Genomic DNA, 19243 nt, shown 5'->3' with positions numbered 1-19243 from the left:
GTCATGATTAACTGGTGCGTTCCCCATGTCAATGCTGCTACCAGTCAGAGTTCACTTGTCAACCAATCAGCACTCGCCTCTCATACAGTGTAAATGTTGCTTTTCCTTTATTTTGGCATTTCTTGCAAATTGACCTGATGAATGCGACACAAAAAGCTTTGACAAAGGGCACCTTTTTATAAGAATATTCAAATTGGAATTATTTATATCATTTTCACTCAGTGGAATAGATTTAGTGGAAAACTTCCAACAAAATTACCAGAGCTAATTAACTGCAAAAAAACCTAAATGAATATTTGATTTCTCAAATGATTTAGGTCAAGTTCAGAGACATGGATAATTAAATGTAATATATGATATTATGTGCACAACCAGCACCTATGGCTTTAGCATATTACCAGCAGCAGGAACAACAGCGGTGTGTCTGCTTGCAGCGAGTTCAGCTATTTAATGGTCCAATTAAAGACAATTTCTTACCCACTCTATTGCTTTTCCTGCTTTTGGAGATCGCCAGCGTCCTCCCAGCAGGTTCCCAGGATGTAGGCTTCTTTAGTGATTGCTGTATAGCTCACAAAGCCAATCTTCTGTCCCCAGCAAAGGCACCAATATTCAAAACTTAGGATCCTCCCAAGGCTGGCTCAAGGACATCTACACTCCCTTCAAGGGCATTTCAGCATGGAGGCATTCACGTCCTTGTCCTGCAACCTTGGCAGTGACCACTACTAGAAGTGGCACTGCTGAGATTACTGTGTCTCTGATAGAGTTGTAACACCTGGAGACAGGCCACTGTTCTCAACTGGACAATGACCGTGGCATCAGCCTGCTAAATTGGCTGATGTCAAGACACCAACCCCAGGCCCCTATTTCTTACTGCCCTAGGTTGGCTCCCACTCTCAATCCAGTTGTATGACATCTTAATTTCCATCAAAATTCAACCCATTGCTCCAGGAAGACTGGAACCAATGAGACTTATCTGTGGAATGCAACCAGTCAGGTTTATTTAACATATTACAATGCTTGACTGATATCCTGGAGTTTACTGTTTGCATTTGGTAGGCAAGAGTCATCTTAAAACTTCGTACGAGAAAAATTCATTTTATTTACACAGTGGAAGTAAGTTTCAAAGTGGTTGTTCACCATTTGCCTACAGAGGATTTTGGCAGCTGAAGAAATTACTGACGGTCTTTTCTTAACTGATCATAAAGTTGCTACTAAGGTGCATATTTGTTTTACTTATGAATTTGTTGAAAAATATTAGCATTGACAAACATTCTTTTTGTACAGCTTTAGCCACCTAGTACCTGCGACAAACATTCACAGGTCAGGAACAAAAACAGTAATTGCTGTAAAGAGTCAGGAGAACTGGCAATATCTGTGGAGAGAAAGCAGAGTTAACATTTCTGGTCCATTAACTCTTTTTCAGAACCGTGCTGATGGAGGGTCACTGGATCCGAAACACCGACTCAACTTTCTCTCTACAGATGCTCCTAGACCTGCTGAGTTTCCCCAGCAATTTCTGTTTTGCTTCTACTTTCTAGCGTCCGCAGTTCTGTGGGTTTTTTTTTTAATTCACAGGTCAGGTTTAGCACAAGTTACAGTCTTACTGCCACCAGGCAGGGAAGGCTTTCATCTTATAAGTCTGACCTTTGTCTCCAACTAAGACTTCCACTTCTAATGGTCATCAAATAATCCACGCTGGACTGTGAACCCATGGAGGTTAGTGACCCACAACAATATCTCTTTGCAACCCACCTCTCATGTTCAATTAGTCATCATGTGCACTTACATATGATGACTGAATATGTGAGAAAATACTGGAAAGTCAGAGGCACCTGTTGATCCATAACTAGAGACCAGTCACTGACTTTGGGCCATAAAAGCAAGTGGATGCTTTTTTAAAAAAGATAAGAAATCTCTATAGGTTGCATTTGCACCCATTAGCAACACAGGAAATAAAGGGTAGCAGTAGTGCATTTGGCCTTGCAAGACTGCTTGTCATTCAAATAAATCATGTTCTCCACACTATCCCCATATCTCTTGATAGCTCTCATATCTAGAAATCCACTGACCTCCACTGTAATTTAAGATAGAGACTTCCAAGGGTTCACCATCCTAATCGAAAAAATTCCCTTTCATCTCAATACTAAATAGTCTGTATCTCACTGAGATTGTAACCCTGATTCCAGATACTCCCAGGCAGCAGAAACATCCTTTCTGCATCTATCCCATCAAGCCCTGTAAGAAATTTATCTACTCATTCTTCTAAACTCTAGAGAAAACACATGCAGTCTTCTTAATCTCTATTCATAAGACAATCCTGCCATTTCAAGGATCAGTTTGGCGAACCTTCATTGCACTTGCTCTATGGCAAGAATATCCTTCATTGGGTTAAGAGATCAAATGACTGTGGATAGTGGTTACCCAAGTTAATGTAGGTTTTTTTCTGGGTGTATACTAGCATATGACTCTTAAAGACTGATGAAAAAAAAAATCAATCAATCAATCTTTACTATTCAGATAGGAATCCTTTAGCTGAAAACATGGGACCAACTGGTTTTTGGAGAAAGAATATTTTCAGTTTTTGGATAGATTTAACCCCACCCCTTCCCCAAAAGTTCCATTCCGGCCCTTTAAGAAAAAAAGACTTTGGTTGGCCCAATTGGAACTAAAAGTGAAGTTTCTTTCTAAAGGGCCCAAATGAACACAAAAAGACCTGTAAACATGCAGCATTCAATTCTTTGGGGGGAAAAAAACCTTGCTTTTAGATCTATTCAGGCCAACTGAAGTTATTCCCAAATCAAAGGGCCCAAAATAAGCATGTTGACAAGATCCATTCAGGTTCACTTACAAAAAGACCTACGGTTTTGTGTCTTTTTGGTTTTCAGACATGCAGATAAAGGATACCCAACCTGTAGCAGATTCAATAGCCTAGCAAGATCTGATTGATACATTAACACATTTACCTTTATGTAGCTGAGACTATAGGACAAATATCATTGAACAAAATACCTGTTTTTTCCATACTTGCAGGGCTAGTACTGCCTGGCTTTCCTTGTGATGGTGAGGCAGTGCCCAATTTGTTATGCTCAGGACCTCTTTCTGTCTGGGTGCTGCTATCCCGGCTTCCTGTTTTAGAATGCGCTGAAAGAAGTGGTGTGGAGGGTAGAACCGGTGAAGAGGAGGAAGAATGCGATTCATTCCTATCTGTGCTGAGCAGAAAACCTGAAGGAAGAGAAGGCGTATTAAAAACAGATTAAAATATAGTTCTTTTGACTACCCAACTAAGTGTTGGTTTCTGCTAAGTAACAAGAGGAACTCATGCCCACGTGATTGCCAATGACGCATAGAAAGAAACAAACAAGCAAGAAATAATATTTTACAACTTCTTTTCCAATTTTTTATTCAACCAATATTAAATCCAATATATTTAGACATACACTTCTTTGCTGGACTCTCAACTGATTCTGCACAGTCAAGAAGAAGTTTCATTCTTAAAAACTTTTTTTACTTAACGAATTTTTCTAACTAACCTGTTCAGAGATGTTATTACACACCTCTGGAGCAGGTGGGACTTGAATCTAGGCCTCCTGGTCCAGGGGTAGGGACACTACCATTGCACCACAAGGGAGTTTAATTATTATCTGAACTCCTTTATTGACCATTAGCGTTACTAAATTCTATCAACAATAAATCCCACAATTCCTTCTTTTAAAAAGATGTTTACCCAAACTGCCTTTCCAACTCTTGTCTTCCTTCTTCTCCTCAATGATTGGATTACTGGACAGCAATGTGGGATAAGACAAAAGTCCAGATGTAGCATTGGAAATTGAAACAAGGGACTTTGATGGTCTTAAAGCAGCTGGTTGTTCCGTTTTGACTTGTTCTCTCCGTGATCTCTGTTGGAGAACTTTGATCATAGCATCTTTCTCAATAATTTGAGCGTGGAGATTCTTAATCCTGGAACAAGACACGCAAAATTAAAATGACCTATTATCAGAATCCATTCAACATTTAAAAACTTTTATTTTGTGAAACAAAACAGGAAAGATTAAATGAAGAGCACTGACAGCATGGAATCTGAAAGGGGGCATCAGTGGTTTTGCAATAGGACTAGTAACCAGAATCACAGAGTGTATTCGCAACAGAAAATTAAGTTAATGGATGTGGGATAGATTTCAGTCTATGTCTACCAGAAATCCAGCCGGAGTTAATTATGTCAGGATGATGATCAAACTCTACTGGTTTGATGCAGATCAGTGTCGTAGAGACCAGTGCCACCCAACTTTAAGAAGACTCTGAGGTTAAACATTAAAGTTCAAAATTGTAGCAAAACAGGAAAAGCTGAAGACAAAAAGAAAAAGCAATCACTGAAAGCATGCATTATGTGCCTTTTAGATAAGTGACAGATCTCTCATAATATTGGCTATGGGGATTTTGGAGTCTGATGTTCTAACTTGACATGTCTTTAACATAATAAATCAGATACTCTCCACAACCTAGTCCAAATTAGCACATTGTGAGGTCAACTAAGGGCAAATTGTTGTAAGGCCCTCAGCTGAAGGACAGCTCCTCTCGTTGAAAAGGCCAGTTCTGTATAGATGAGAAATAAATGATAAGCTTTCTTGCTAAAAATGATTCACTGTTATTTCACAGTATTTCTAAAAGTATGACATCTGAAAGGAGAAGAAAAAAATTACAAGATCTATATAAAAGGTGTCAATTAAGCAAAACACTAGCAAAATTTTCTCCCTTTTAAAATACACATGTATGATTGGTTATTTAAGAAAACACAGTAGCTTGTTTTAGGAGGACATGAATGCATTTGATCCACCTGCTTTCCATGTCGAGGCACCTCCTGTTGGCCATCAGAATTTCCTCCTCTTCCTTCTGGATCCGAGCTTCCAAGGATGTTTCATAGCTACCATTTGGAGAATGGCCGAGAACTGTGGTATCCCTGACAACAGACACAACAATTATAATTCTGCTTACTAATTACATTGTTTGCCTTTACACGCAATTAAGTTAACAAACCCACAAACTACCGTGTTACCATGTTATAGAAACCAAGGGTTCTTGGGCTTAATTCACAATCTGTGCTACATTCACTGATTTTTGTCTGCTTGGAAGTAGAAGTGCCACTATCGACTTAACCTCGCTGGACTAGGTTCTAGGCCCTGACTGCTGTTCAGGTGAGGCTGCATCTATGAGGCTGCTGACACTATGTGGGATGACAGGTAAAAAATGGTCACTTGGGTAATGTACCAAAGGGCTGCAACTTATAAGAAACTCTGAACCATCGGGAGTTAGTGCCATCACAATATAATTAGCCAAGATACAGTACATGCATCTGGTTGAAAGATTCAGTTGCTATATATCAAACCTCAATCATGTTTACTCCATCATAAATCCTCATTCAAGTGCAAACAATTATTTTACTTTAGTAGACATTGCAGCAACAAGACATAAATCCAGAAGCTTCAGTAAGAAAGGGTCTCTTTTCACTTGTGAAAAAGATTGAGGGCAACCTAATACAGGCAATATTTCAAATGAAGAAAGGTTTTGATCAAGTGGATACAGAGGAAAAGTTTCTACTTGTGATGTGGAGCATGACTAAAGGTTATCACTATGAGATTATCATTAGGAAATCCAGGAACAAGTTCTTTTTCCCAAGGAGTGATGAGAGCTTGTAACTCACCACCACGGTTAGTGGTTGAAGTGGTCCACAGATGCATTTCACGGGAAGCTAGACAACCATATCAGGGAGATGGTTGCAGTGACAGATTTAAAGGGAGTAAAAATTGGGAGGAGGCTCAAGTCCAGCATAAACTGGCTGGGCTAACTAGCCTGCTTTTTGTGACAACACCAATCTAATGCGATCCTGCACAAAAAGCAAATATTTCCAAACTAACCTCCAAGTAAAGTGAGTTTTTCATCAATGCTTTCTGTTTTTACTTAGCTGAAGTCCCAAATAAAATCCTAGCTGTGTTTGAGCTGCAATTTGTTGATTGGCTATATTGAATTTGCAACCTATGAGACATCTTTATGCAACTACTACATTACTTTTCTGCAACAACGTGCTCATCAGCACCAGTGACAAAGCCTAATTCAGAGTGTTGTGGACACGTTCCCATATGGAGGCAGCTATTAGTCATTGTTTTGAAAAATACAGATGAATCTCGAGCACAAGGTTACCATTGTGGCCAAGACATTTGCTTCATTTTGTGGTCTAGCAACAATGTGCAGAAATATGAACATTATCAAAGTCATGTGTGAGGATTTTTAATCCTGCCTCAGCTAACGGAAAGAACTAAATAAAGAAAGAAAGGGAGTGACATAAATTATACAAATTCTTTGAAAATATCATTACTTAAATCAACTTGTCACTAACAACTTGCAGTTGGTTGTATGAAATAATTTACAGATGCATCTGTAACTTGGCCTTATTTCAGTTCTACTTTTTACCAAATTCAAAGCAGAATTCCCACAGGCAACAAATTGGATGAATAACTATTGGTATTTGCAATTCATCTTAGTTCTTAAAAGGGGTCTTTTTTCCTCCTTACACTCATGCATGAACAAAGCACAGAGATTAGATTAGCTGCTCCAAAACTTTGAGCAGGTCTTACTCAAAAAGATTGAGCATGGAGTCCAGCATTGCACTACAGACAGGCTTCTGACCAGTCAGCTCGCTGCCTTCTTTTTTTTCAGGATTCATACAATCTACCCTCTCCCCTCCCATACCACCTCACCTCAATTTCCTGCCCTATGTTTCTATCTATTTCTTTCTATCCTGTTGACAGTATTTACCTTCTTTTTCCCTAGTTATTCCCATTTTTCAGTGACTTAGAGGTGAATTTTTTTTTTTACTGCTGCTAAAGATGGGATCAGGCCAGAACAGAATGCAGGAGTTCAGGTACATGAAGTCAGCCTCTCTAGACATCACCAAGACTGCTATTGCCCAGCCACAGAGACAAATGAAACATTGTGCACTTCTCCATCTGTTCTAGGTTTCTCCACCTCCTCGTAAATGAGTCAGAAGCTTCAATTCAGGTCAATGAGGGGAGAAGGTAGGTGGAATTAATCCTACTCACTCCAGTCAAGCAGTTATAAAAGTTATTAGAAAGTAGAAGCGAAGTTCCAATCATGTATGAGGCTTGTTATATCTAAGACATGTGAGTCTGGTTCTGGCAATGTAACTTGTGGCACAGAAGTAGTTTCGAGGTTAGACCAACCTTTGAGCTGCCACTGTAGCTGCAGCATCCAATGCAAACTGACGCATCACACTTTCTTCAAGATACTTCTGTTCCCACTTTGTCATGTCAGCCTCCAAAGCCAGGATTCGCTCTTCCTTCTCACGTAGCAGTTCCATTAAGGAAGTGGCATTACACTCAGGAGCAGTGGGGCTCTGGGAGGTACCCTGACGCTGGGCAAGACGAAATGAAAACGGCAATCAGATGACATCTTACATTTACATCCTCCAACGTCGGCATTTGTTTCTGGAACTTTCCAGAATCATGTCCAGAAAGAGAAATCATTCTTATTTTTTCTTCTCTTTCTCTCTATATACTCATCCTTCCCTTCCTCTGCTGGAAGGACAGTTTAGCAATCTGCTCTCTACACTTCACCACTGAGCTCTTTGGGTGACTACTGCACAATAACGGCAGGACTTGTACACTGTAGTCATTCATAAATATGCAACAGAAAATAGGGTTTTAGGTGGAATTTACTCCATTCAATTTTTATCTATGACTGTGGACAGCTTAGCCATTCTAAACAATACCACACACCAGTGACCACTCTTCAGATTAAATCAAATCAAAGCAAACTGATATGTTACTAAATAAATGTTGGTAAATGTAACGCCAAGAACTGACCTCACTCAACATCCATCCATTCTCAATACAATGATCAGGAGATGGATGACTTTTCATGTCTTTATCAAGGTCCCCAAGGCTAACTGTATTTATACAACATCAAATGAGGAAAGGTCCTTCAGCTCAAGCCCAGGCTTTCCAAACACTGTATAATATCCATTCATCAGGGATTTTACTTCAATCTTCACAGGGGAACATCCTGCTTAAATCCCCTAATCCCTCCAGATGTGATCTTTTTTAAAAAAAAAATACAATTTAAATATGAAATGAAATATAAAATTGACACTAGTTTGCAATATACCTGCTGCATCCGAAGGGATTCCAATTCCCTTTCAAGTCGGGTTCGTAGCCGATGTTCAAGCTGCTCCCGTTTCTCACATGCTGCCTGCAGCTGGATCAGAGCTTGTTGCATTCTTTCTACTTTGTCCACATACACCTGCTTCCTCTTCAGCTGCAACCAGAGTCAGAGAAATGTATTTCAGCAGATAAAGAGAACGCACACTGAAGCCATGTATTTACTCCTAAACCACAGGAACTGTGAATCACAATGCAAACAATGATAGCATATCATTATGACTTACTAACAATTAAACTATTGCAGTGTGTCTAAACAACTTATGCAGAAATCAGGAAGATTTGAACATATCCTAAACTATTACAAATTCTCACTTTCCTGACGGCTTCCATTTTTTTTAAGATTCAAGTTGCGTTAAGCAATTGCCTAAGAATAAACTGACATATCATAATTAGGCAGTGGAATACAATTACATCTTATACTGAAGCTGTACTCATTATTTTCAGACTATCTTTCCTTGGTCTGTGTGCTGTGGCATATATCTGGGATTCTTTTTTGGGGCAGCACGGTGGGTTAGTGGTTAGCTCTGTTGCCCCACGGCGCCAGGGATCCGGGCTCACCCTTGGGTCTGTGCGGAGTTTGCACATTCTTCCTGTGTCTGCGTGGGTTTCCTCCAGGTGCTCCGGTTTCCTCCCACAGTCCAAAGATGTGCAGGTTAGGTGGATTGGCCATGCTAAATTGCCCATAGTGTTCAGGGATGTGCAGGCTAGGTGGGTTAGCCATGGGAAATGCAGGGTTACTGGGATAGGCTAGGAGAGCGGGTCTGGGCAGGATGTTCTTTGGAGGGTCGGTATGGACTCAATGGACTGAATCGCCTGTTTCCACACTGCAGGGATTCTGTGATTACATCCTGTTAATCCAGAGTGACCATCTGGTGGTCAAAGCCTAGACAACTTCACCTTAACACTTAATTCTGTCATTTTGTTTGACCAGTGTCGAACTGGAGATTTAGAAAAGGTTAATCTTGGCACTATTCCTCAAGGGATAATTACCAAACTCAAACTCCAATATCAGTTTGCACCAGCAGCTTGAGATAGCTGAACGTAAACAGAAATCTATATTTAATGTAGATGGTATGAACTCACTTGGCATATGGAGACAAAGTTTAAATAACCCTGTGGCTCTGGGTATTTGTGAACAGACTGGGATACTGATTGAGTTGAGATTCAGTGCTGCTAAAAAGCAGGTTTATTGCAGTTTCTACACAAAAATAGTATTTCGCAATAAGTTGGAACTGCTTAGCAGAAAGTTTGATCCAACAGTTGTCTTCCCATCTTCGTGCAAAAGATGCCTGTCTCTTTTAGAAGCTGCCCACAGTTAAGGGTTTAAAATCAAGTGTTCATAAGGATGGGTACTACCCTGCAAGTCCATTCTTGTGTGTAAATGCATATGTCCTGAGAGAAATCCTTAAATCAAAACAGTGCAGAACTATACCTTCCACAAACATGGTGTACAACCATTTGCAAAAAGTAATGCTGTTTAGCCAAGAATGAACAACCCTAGACACAGAAGAAAAAGCCAAACAATGAAACAGAGCTGTAAAGCAAACTAAGGTATAAAGTCTCATTTTACACAGATCAGACTGCCAAAATCTCTCATTTTGCCACCAGCTAGCAAGTTGGAGATTTCTATGCTGTCAATCTTGCTTTATGCCTTCAGGTGTTTTGTTCCTCCCTCTTTCCTTTGCACCACTACAATGGGGGCTCTTGACACACTGTGGCAGTGTCTCTACCTCTGGGATGGAAGCATGGCTTCAAGTTCCACCTGCTCCAGGGGTGTGAGATCTCATCTTTGAACAAGGGGATTGGAAAATATCGGCACGACTACCATTTGCCGAGTTCAATACAACAGGCAAATAATCTTTTCCCGAATCCACTTCGTTATCACTAATTATTTGCTTGGTGTACACAGATAGTGTTGCACAGGTTGTTAACAGGTGGATGACAGGAACTTCTTTCACTTAAAATGTGACTTTCTCACTGAACATTATGAAAAAAAAAATTTCAAATTTTACATGAAGGTTTTGATTAAGACATTAACATGTTTTTAGACAATGCATCGTTTAAATTTGATTGGCAAGTGCAGTAGATCTGATGTGGATTTTGAGAACATTCTATGTCAGACAACAAAAGAATTGAAAAAGATAGCTTGTTAGTAGAGTTAAGTTCTACTTAAAAAGTTCACAAAAACTTTCTACTTACATTCACTTAAGAAATTCAGTTTATTTTATGGGTTCGTTTTCTCATTCAATATCATTTCCTGTATGATTCCTACCTCCTAAAATCAGAAGATATGTGCACAAGTCTGTTCCCAGGTGATTTGAATGCTGTGTAACAAGGTGGTGCCTACGCATGACTTCTCTCAACAAATATATCCAGCTCTTCCCACCAAACAACCAGGAGATCTGTTCAGCTCCCAATCAGAATCAGCAGTTGAACTGGAATCCATACTCATCCCCATTGGGAGGTATGACACATAAACACGAAGAATATGCAGTCTGTGCACATTCCAAGTGTGCTCTCGTATGCCTCTTTCCAACAAGTTCAAACTGGCATTCTCTCCTGGATCAGCAGTAAGCTGTAAGTGTCCAAACAGTTCAGCTTAGTCAATGTCGTTGCACTCTCACTCCTGCAAGTTTGTGGCTTCAAGCTCTTTCCAGCACTTAATCATGTAATCTAGGCAAACATTCAAGCATGATACTAACAACATTTTCAGAAGTGCCATCCTACGCATGAGATGATAAACAGAGTCCAAGGGATCAATATTAATCCACCCCCTAACTCCACGACAGAGACAGGGAACATTAAACTCTAAATGTTGGGCACATATCTGTATTGTGGTGAATTGCAAGGCATGCACATATCCCATTTTGCAGAGTTGGGGCATTTAATTATCAAATTTAAAATCAGGCTTACATGGAGCAATTTGAACCTAATTTAAATTTAACAGCTGCCAGCTGAGCTTCCAGCAATTTGGGAAACTTGGCAGTGCAAGAGAGGTGAAATTTACCAGCTCAATTTGTTCAAAAGTGTTTTATAGCAATCCCTGTGGACCAGGAGGAGCAGGAGTGCTCTCCCCTTCAATTAAACCTTCAGACTAATTTCTTCCAGACTCTCTTCTTTGCTGCGATTGGTAGCCTCACGTCCTTTGTTGCCCTGTCTCCAGCTGGTCCTATAATTGACCCCCAGCCCTCTTCAACACCTCATCTACCTCCCATGTACTCCCCATCTGCCTCAGGCTCAATGGGGACTGTCCTCACAGGTCCTGGGCATTGGTCTCCTGGCTCTGTTTTCTCACCAGCCAGCTAGCCAAGCTGTCAATTTGATCAGTAGCCAAGTGGAAAATGGAAGAAAGAAATTAAATCAGGTCTTTCCATTAAATCAGGGAAGACCTCGGAAGACCTGGCACTGTTGACTTTCCTCCCCGCCATTTCTTTTAGGTGGACATCAAAAATCCAATGGCACAGTTGACAAGCAGCAACATCCATAAACATACTAGCCAGTAGGCTCTTTCAAGCTACACTGACAACAGCAGTTTAACAAGTAATTTAATTTGATGTTGCTTGTAGGGTATTGCTGTGTGCAAAATGGCAGCAACATTCACTTGTATTTCAATAATTGAAAACAATTAATTGTATTCACAGCAGATTTATGAGACACCATGAGAAACCTCATGAACATGAGGCTTATTTATTATGACCATGGATAATTAGGATAAAATTGAATGATGAACATTTAGCAAATATTTTACTGAAAATATGGAAATAAACATTAAATTTATTTCAAGACTGTCCAAAGATTAAATAGAATTCGAAATGCATGAAAAAAAGTCCAATCATACAAATGTTACTTAATTGTAACTTTAATTCTTAAAGCATTGCTGTTACAACAGTGACTAGATTTCTTCATTAATTATTCCAATTTAGGCATCTAGTTTTCAACAGAGCTATCAGGACAGAACTCCAAGACTGCAATGAAGAGGCAAACAATGTACTAAATTATATTCAGGAAGTGCAATACTTCCATCAGGCTTAAAAAAATTGAGAGAACTACAACAAATTACCGAGCAGTCAAGACACAGGATAAATAATGTGCTTAAAAAATACAAAGCAATTGTATTTTCTAAATGCATAAAGTACCAGATTCATTTAATATAATAATAAAGAACTGTGGATGCTGGAGATCTGAAACAAAAACAGAAATTGCTTGAGAAACTCAGCAGATCTGACAAAATCTGTGGAGAAGGCACAGTTAACATTTCGGGTCTCAAGAAGAGTCACTGGACCTGAAATATTAATTCTACTTTCTCTCCAAAGAACCTGTTGAGTTTCTCAAGCATTTGCTGTTTTTGTACCAGATTCAAAAATACACACACACAGTCTTAAAAGAGCATGAAATCAAAAAAAAGTAAATATTGAGGGAGTAAGAAACCTATATTGTGGATGTCAAACAAGTGAAATAGAAAAATTACTCCACCATTTTTCCCTCTCCCTAGTCTCCAACCAGTCCCTCAAAGGGTTGGAACTGCTCCTTGTCCTCGATCAATGCCTATAAAGCTGCAACTACTGCCCAGAGGCAAATCTCCAATTTGTTATAACCACATCTTTCCCCTGGAATGCAGCCAGTAAGGGAAGGGCATTTGATATAATGCCAATGTGATCTTGTGCAGATGGAACACCTTCTACACACATGAATGTAGGACAGACAATAAACATGCATTCAATGAACACTGCAAAGCAAACATTTCTTGGTCCAATTTTCACTTCCAAAAGTTGTCAACACCGTCACTTCAGAATCTGGGCTGGCTAGTTCACTCCCCTAATAACAATACTCACCTCTTTCTCCAAATTGTCTCCACTCCTAGCAGGATTAACTCAGTTGAAGTAAGAGGTTCTATGGGATGAGCAGCCACTTGACCTCTTATACATGAGCATTCTATCTCTGTGGTCATAGTGCATAGTGGCAGATTAAGCCACCATCGGGTAATCGTATCAGAACCAGAATGTTCGCCTTACAACTCACATTCCTATTTGGGTAGGGATACTGAACGTTGTTACAGAGTGAGACCCCTGCTTAATATTTCTTTCTTATCTTAAGAATTTGGACAGAATTAGACTTAGAGATCAAATCTGTGTTCTGCCTGTTCTGTGTGGCTGAGTCATATACCGAAGACCATATGTGCACACATTTATATCCAAAAATCAATTGCTGAGGGGATATTCAAAATAAATGACTTTAGTAAAATGTATAAATTATTATAGTTATATGGCGTTAATTGCAATGCTTTTACATTCTAAAATCATATTGATTGTTACAGATAAGATCATCCTATTCCAGTTCTTACCTCCTCCTCCAATTTGACCACTTTCCCTTGTGTATTGTTCAAGGCCTGATCCCGGATTTCAATGTGTCTTCTCTGATCCTCATTGGTAGAACGGAGAGCAGAGAGCTCCATTTCCAGCTTCTCCTTTTCTCTTAAATTTTCTTTATCTGGAGAATTCACATAGGCAAAGATAGGGGAAATAACCATGCATTGCAGAAAATAGAAGAGGAGATGTACATCACACAGTATGAACTTGATAAGAGCAAAGCTGCCCAGTGCCATTGATGGATTTCAGAGAGAACACAGATCAAACTCCAACTCAGGTTCACAGAAGGCCTAGGAACTTTACCAGAAAGATACCAGGGATTACAAGCTTCAGTTATTGACAATTTAGGGGATTTAAGAAATGGGTTCAAAATTATGAACAGTTTAGATAGCGTAAATAGGAAGAAATTGTTTCCAATGACAGGAACTTTAGAGGGTCTGATTTAAAGTGTCAAAAGAACTAGACCAAAGATAATGAGAATGTTTTGTTTTAAAATGCAGCAAATTGTGAACATCTAGAATTCAATGCCACAAGGAGCTTGATGGGATTCACAAGGGTTCTACATTCATTTCAAATAATGCCCCAACAAGCAATAATTCCACTATCTTAAACACAAGTTTGTCCTGCTCTCTAGTATTAACGTTTATACTGTAAGTGTGTAATGTATAAATTTGAAGAGTGCAAATTTTTATTTTACATCAGCTGTTAATGTAATAACCTCTGGTGGAAACGCAACAGTAATAGACTTGCAGTCTTTTGACTGCATACTTATTACATTATCAATATCCATTTGACCACAATTTTTCTGATTATTAGATGACCTTTGATAGAAAATAATACACAAGACACAGTGTAGATTAAGCACTGCAGATTTGAAAGACCTGCAAGTCAGAACCCAAAGTCCTTCCTCAAGTTCACAAATCAGAATTATATCACCTATCAGTTGAGATAACGGGGACAATCTAAAATTTCTAATACATATAGGTCATAAAATGCAGCAACTGTGGGTAATAATTAAACATTCAGAATATTTGATTTCAACCTTCCACAATATCAACTGCTTACTGCACTTAAAAACATTGGTATGTAATAACTTCAAGGGCATTTTTGTTGTTTTAAACTTGACATTTTACTGAATACAGCTGAACAGGCTATCATTCAGTGTTCAGCATCTACACTGCAGATGCAGAGTCTAGTCACAATCACAAGTCATAATTTTCTCAAGTGACAAACTTAGTTATGTTCAACGTGGGCTGAACATTCCAGGAAGGTAATTTGGCTCGTCACAAGCAGATAAGAGGTTCCAGAATGGCGGAAGCCTGGAAAGACCACTGATTAGATTACCACATTTGATTTATGTGTCTCAATGGAAATTTCAATGACGCTATCTTTGCTGGATGCATTATCAGAACCAAACTAAGAAACAAAGAAGTGATTTATTCATTTAATGAATCTCTAAAGTCAAATCAACACTGCAACAAAGAAAAGGCAAATGAAGTGGGTCTGATTTTATTAGTTAAACGACACAGTCACGGACTTCCTGCTAACAAGACTGACCATCCAAAAGAAATGGCATGCAAATACAAGGTTTTGTTTTCTTTGAATAACAAGGATTTTCGCAGCTTCAAAATTATGATCTTTATGTTAAAAATACTGCTGTGAAAATCACACTTTGAATATAGTTCAAGAAAGGGCCTTTGTTGGGAATTCTGTGGGAAACTTACTGATTAGCTGCTTGGTATGCATGGGGTACTTTCCAAGCTCAGGAGCCAAAAGGAAATTCAAACCACAGAAGACATAATCACCAAATTCATTACTCTGCTCCAAGCAGTCTTCATGTATTGGGGCCCGCTCTCAATCTCAACAGCCAAGAAATCAAGGTAGGACATATACACGATTATGCTAGAATATCATCCCATCACAATCAAAAAATCATCAATTAGACAATGATATCCAATTCCATACGGTGGACTGGCAAAACTATAAAAACATGCAACAACCACAGCAAATGGCATTTACTTTCTTTTTGTTTACACTTGTACTTATCAAAAATCACATCTGCTTTTACCAAGGAACAAAGGAAAAAAGGGGGGAAAACACATGCAAATATTCTTTGGTCTTCAATTATTCTGACAACTGCTGCCTCCTTACTTGGTTGCCTGTATTATACTAAACTGCGCACTTGAATAGTTCCCCTTGTATAAAGCGAAGCTTGGGACACCATTTTTAGCAAAGAGACAGGGTGCCTGCAGCACATCAAAGCTCACCGCACATTCCAGAGATTGTGCTCTTGGAAATAAAATGCACAGCATTTGGGGATTCAAAGATTAAACTTGCCAGCCACGTTGGTGTGGGAATACCTTCAAGTTCTGACTGTATTCGTATATGGAAAATCAAAGCAACACTTGGAATTGATTATTCAGAGGCTTACACATTTAACACAGATAAGTCTCAGGCCGATAACACATTGCTAGAATAATGCAGTTATAAAGTCAGTTTCAAACAATTTTTCCCCAAAAAATGCCATGAGGGCTTTTATTTAAAGGAAGTTATTGTGTGATTAAAGCAATAGGATGGATTAAATTAAGCAATGATGGATGTCAAGAGTTGTAATTGAACAAATTATGTCCCCCTAAAGAATGGAGCAGACAACCTTAGACACAATACAGTATGTTGTGCCAAATTTATTACAGACCTAATTATAACTTTTAAATAAAAACTACACATTTAAAAATAACAACATTCAGTGGCAGCAGGGTCCAGAGCACGTGGTGGTATCAGGAACTCATTTGTTAGAATATGTTCGAAAAATTGATAACTGTTGTTACTAGTTATTTAATGTAATAGAAAATTAGAAAAGCAAATTTGTCCCAATATGACTTTATATTATAATGCACATTGAAAAACAAAGAGCTTATTAGACAATGTTATTTGCATCAGTGACCTGAAACCATTCTCACGGAATACTCTGACACTACAGAAGTGGAAGGATGGAACACATGGTTGCAATGGTAGGACACAAGACACAGGAGCAGAGGTAGGCCATTCAGCCAATCACATCTGCCTTGCCAAAGAGACTGTGGGTGATTTGATAATCCTCAACTCTACTTCCCACCTTTTCCCCATAAACCCTCTATTCCCTCAATGATTAAAAATGTCTTTCTCAACCTTGAACACACTTAACAATACAGAGTCGACAGCCCTGTGCAGTAAGAATTTCACAGATTTGCTACCCTTGGAGAAGAAATTCCTCATGTGTCTTAAACGTGCAACCCCACACTCCGAGATTATGCCCTCCTATCCTAGACTCTCTCCCACAAGGGAGAAACAACCTTTCTGCATCTACCCAACTTCTCAAAGAATCTTGTATGTTTCAATAAGGTTGTCTCTCATTCTTCTACATTCCAGCAAGAACAAGGCCAACCTACTCAACCTCTCCTTATCAATCCCTTGTATCAGTCTACTGAACCTTCTCTGGACTGCCACCATTACCAATATATTTTTCCTTAGATAAGGAGGGCAGAACTGTTCACAGTATTCCAGCTGTGGCCTGACTACTGCCTTGACAGTTTTAGCAAAACCTCCCTATTTTTATACTCCATTTCCTTTGAAATAAAGTCCAACATTCCATTTGTCTTCCTTACTACCTGCTGAACTTGGTTGCTACCGTATTATGATTCTTGGACAAGGACTCTCAAATCCTTCTGGTTCCATAGCTTTGTGCAGCCTTTCTCCACTTGAATATGATTCAGTTCATCTGCTCTTCCCTCCAAACTGATTAACTTCACATTTTCCCACATTATGTTCCATTACATTTGTCAAGATGTTTGCCCACTTGCTTAACCTGTCTATACCCCTCTGCAGACATTTTGTGCTATCATTACCACTTGCCTTCCCACCTATTTTTGAGTCATCTGCAAACTTGGCTACAATACATTAACTTTTCTCTTCCAAGTCACTAATATATATTGCAAATCATTGTGGACCCAGCACTGATCCCTGTGGCACACCACTAGTTACAGGCTGCCATCCTGAAAACGCCCTTACCCCAACTGTTTCTCTTCTATAAGTCAACCAATCTTCTAACCATGTTAATACACTATTTCCAATGCCACAGGCTCTCATCTTATTAAACAATCTAAATGTGTGGCACCTTATATAATGTCTTCTGAAAATCCAAACATATTACATCCACTGCTTCCCCTTTATCTGTCCTACTTATAACACCCTCAAAGAACGCTAAGTAAATTTGTCAGGCATGATTTCCCCTTCATGATGCCATGCTGTCTCTACTTGATTATATTATGTATTTCTAAACGCTCTGCTATTACATCCTTCACAACAGACTGTAACATTTCCCTAATAATAGACATTAAGCTAACTGGCCTGTAGTTATCATTTTTTGTCTCCTAATATTTTTAACTAAAGATGTTGCATTAACAGTTTCCTAAACCTCTGGAACTTTTCCAGAATCGAAGATTCTTGAAGATTACTACCAATGCATCCACTATCTCTGTAGCTACTTACTTTAATATCCTAGGATACATCCACAGGTCCAGGTGACTATCGGTCTTTAGCCCTATTAATTTTCCCAGCACTTTTTCTCTCATGACAGTTATTGCATTTACTTCCTCTCATCCATTTGCCTCTTGGCTATTTAGTAATTTTAGAATGCTATTAGTGTCTGATGCTGTAAAGACTGAAGTATTTATTTAACTCCTCTGTCATTTCCAGATTCCCCATTATTATTTTCCCAACTTCATTCTCTATAGAGCCTTTGTTCACTTTGGTTTCTCTCTTCCTTTTCATACTTTTAAAGGAGATCTTGATATTTCTTGCAAGCTTACGAAAGATACTGTTCACAATTCAAGTGGACATGAAGCATTAAAATTTCACACATTTGTAATATGCTTTGCCAAAATTCTAGTGATGATCAATAAAACAGGAAGCATTGACTTTAGAACTGAGGTATCATTACAATTGAAATTCAAAATACTGCTTGCGTTTGTACTAAGTTTCTCAGAAACTACAGCAGTCATTGGAGATTGAACTGTGTGTCACAATCAGCAGCCAAGATGTTAATCAATGCTCTGCGGCCATATGAGCACAACTGAAGAATTTTAAATGAACCTCCAATACCACCACCATCAGTACAATCAATTTCATTATGGGCTATTGTGTCAAAATGTTATGGTGCACAGCAAACAGAACAGGGACAAATGTAATTTCAATCTGATCCATACTGAGTGATGTATTACCTCCTGGAAGTTAGGGTAGAAAATTTCAAAGGGAATAGTCATACGTGAGCAATCTTCGGCATCATTGTGGTGGTTGGCTACAATCAGATAACAGCAGCAGTCCACCAAAAAGCTCAACACTGATCGTCTTAGCTTCAAGCACCAGGACAGCCAGATAAATAAAGTACAAAATAGGAAAAGGAACAACTTATCTGAATATCTTCCACAAAAATAAAATTGATCATTTTAATAATAGCTGGAGTACATCCAGAGTTGCACTTTGGAAGATATCAACAATTACTATTTTGTTCTGCAGAGCCTGGAAGCCAGTATGATATTGGCAACGATATATCTTTATAGTCTTTTATTTCAGGAACTCATGTGCATTTAAATGAGGTCAAAAGGCAAT

At 38.9% G+C, this 19243-nt stretch overlaps 1 protein-coding gene across 1 annotated transcript in view; it reads right to left on the bottom strand.

Annotated features, from left to right (window-relative positions):
* Nucleotides 1-1286: 1286 nt before the first annotated feature.
* amot (angiomotin) overlaps nucleotides 1287-19243 on the bottom strand; it is a 40647-nt gene continuing 22690 nt past the window's right edge. Inside the window, exons 6-12 of the mRNA XM_048605290.1 lie at nucleotides 13573-13718; nucleotides 8176-8325; nucleotides 7233-7423; nucleotides 4832-4954; nucleotides 3725-3957; nucleotides 3010-3222; nucleotides 1287-1372 (exon numbers count right to left, since the gene is read on the bottom strand). Coding sequence (XP_048461247.1) covers nucleotides 1287-1372; nucleotides 3010-3222; nucleotides 3725-3957; nucleotides 4832-4954; nucleotides 7233-7423; nucleotides 8176-8325; nucleotides 13573-13718 — 1142 coding nt within the window. The remainder of the gene's footprint in view (nucleotides 1373-3009; nucleotides 3223-3724; nucleotides 3958-4831; nucleotides 4955-7232; nucleotides 7424-8175; nucleotides 8326-13572; nucleotides 13719-19243) is intronic.

Source organism: Rhincodon typus, chromosome 14 (assembly GCF_021869965.1).
Source record: "Rhincodon typus isolate 14 chromosome 14, sRhiTyp1.1, whole genome shotgun sequence".
NCBI classification, from domain to species: Eukaryota; Metazoa; Chordata; class Chondrichthyes; order Orectolobiformes; family Rhincodontidae; genus Rhincodon; species Rhincodon typus.
This window is presented reverse-complemented; position numbering and strand designations above follow the sequence as displayed.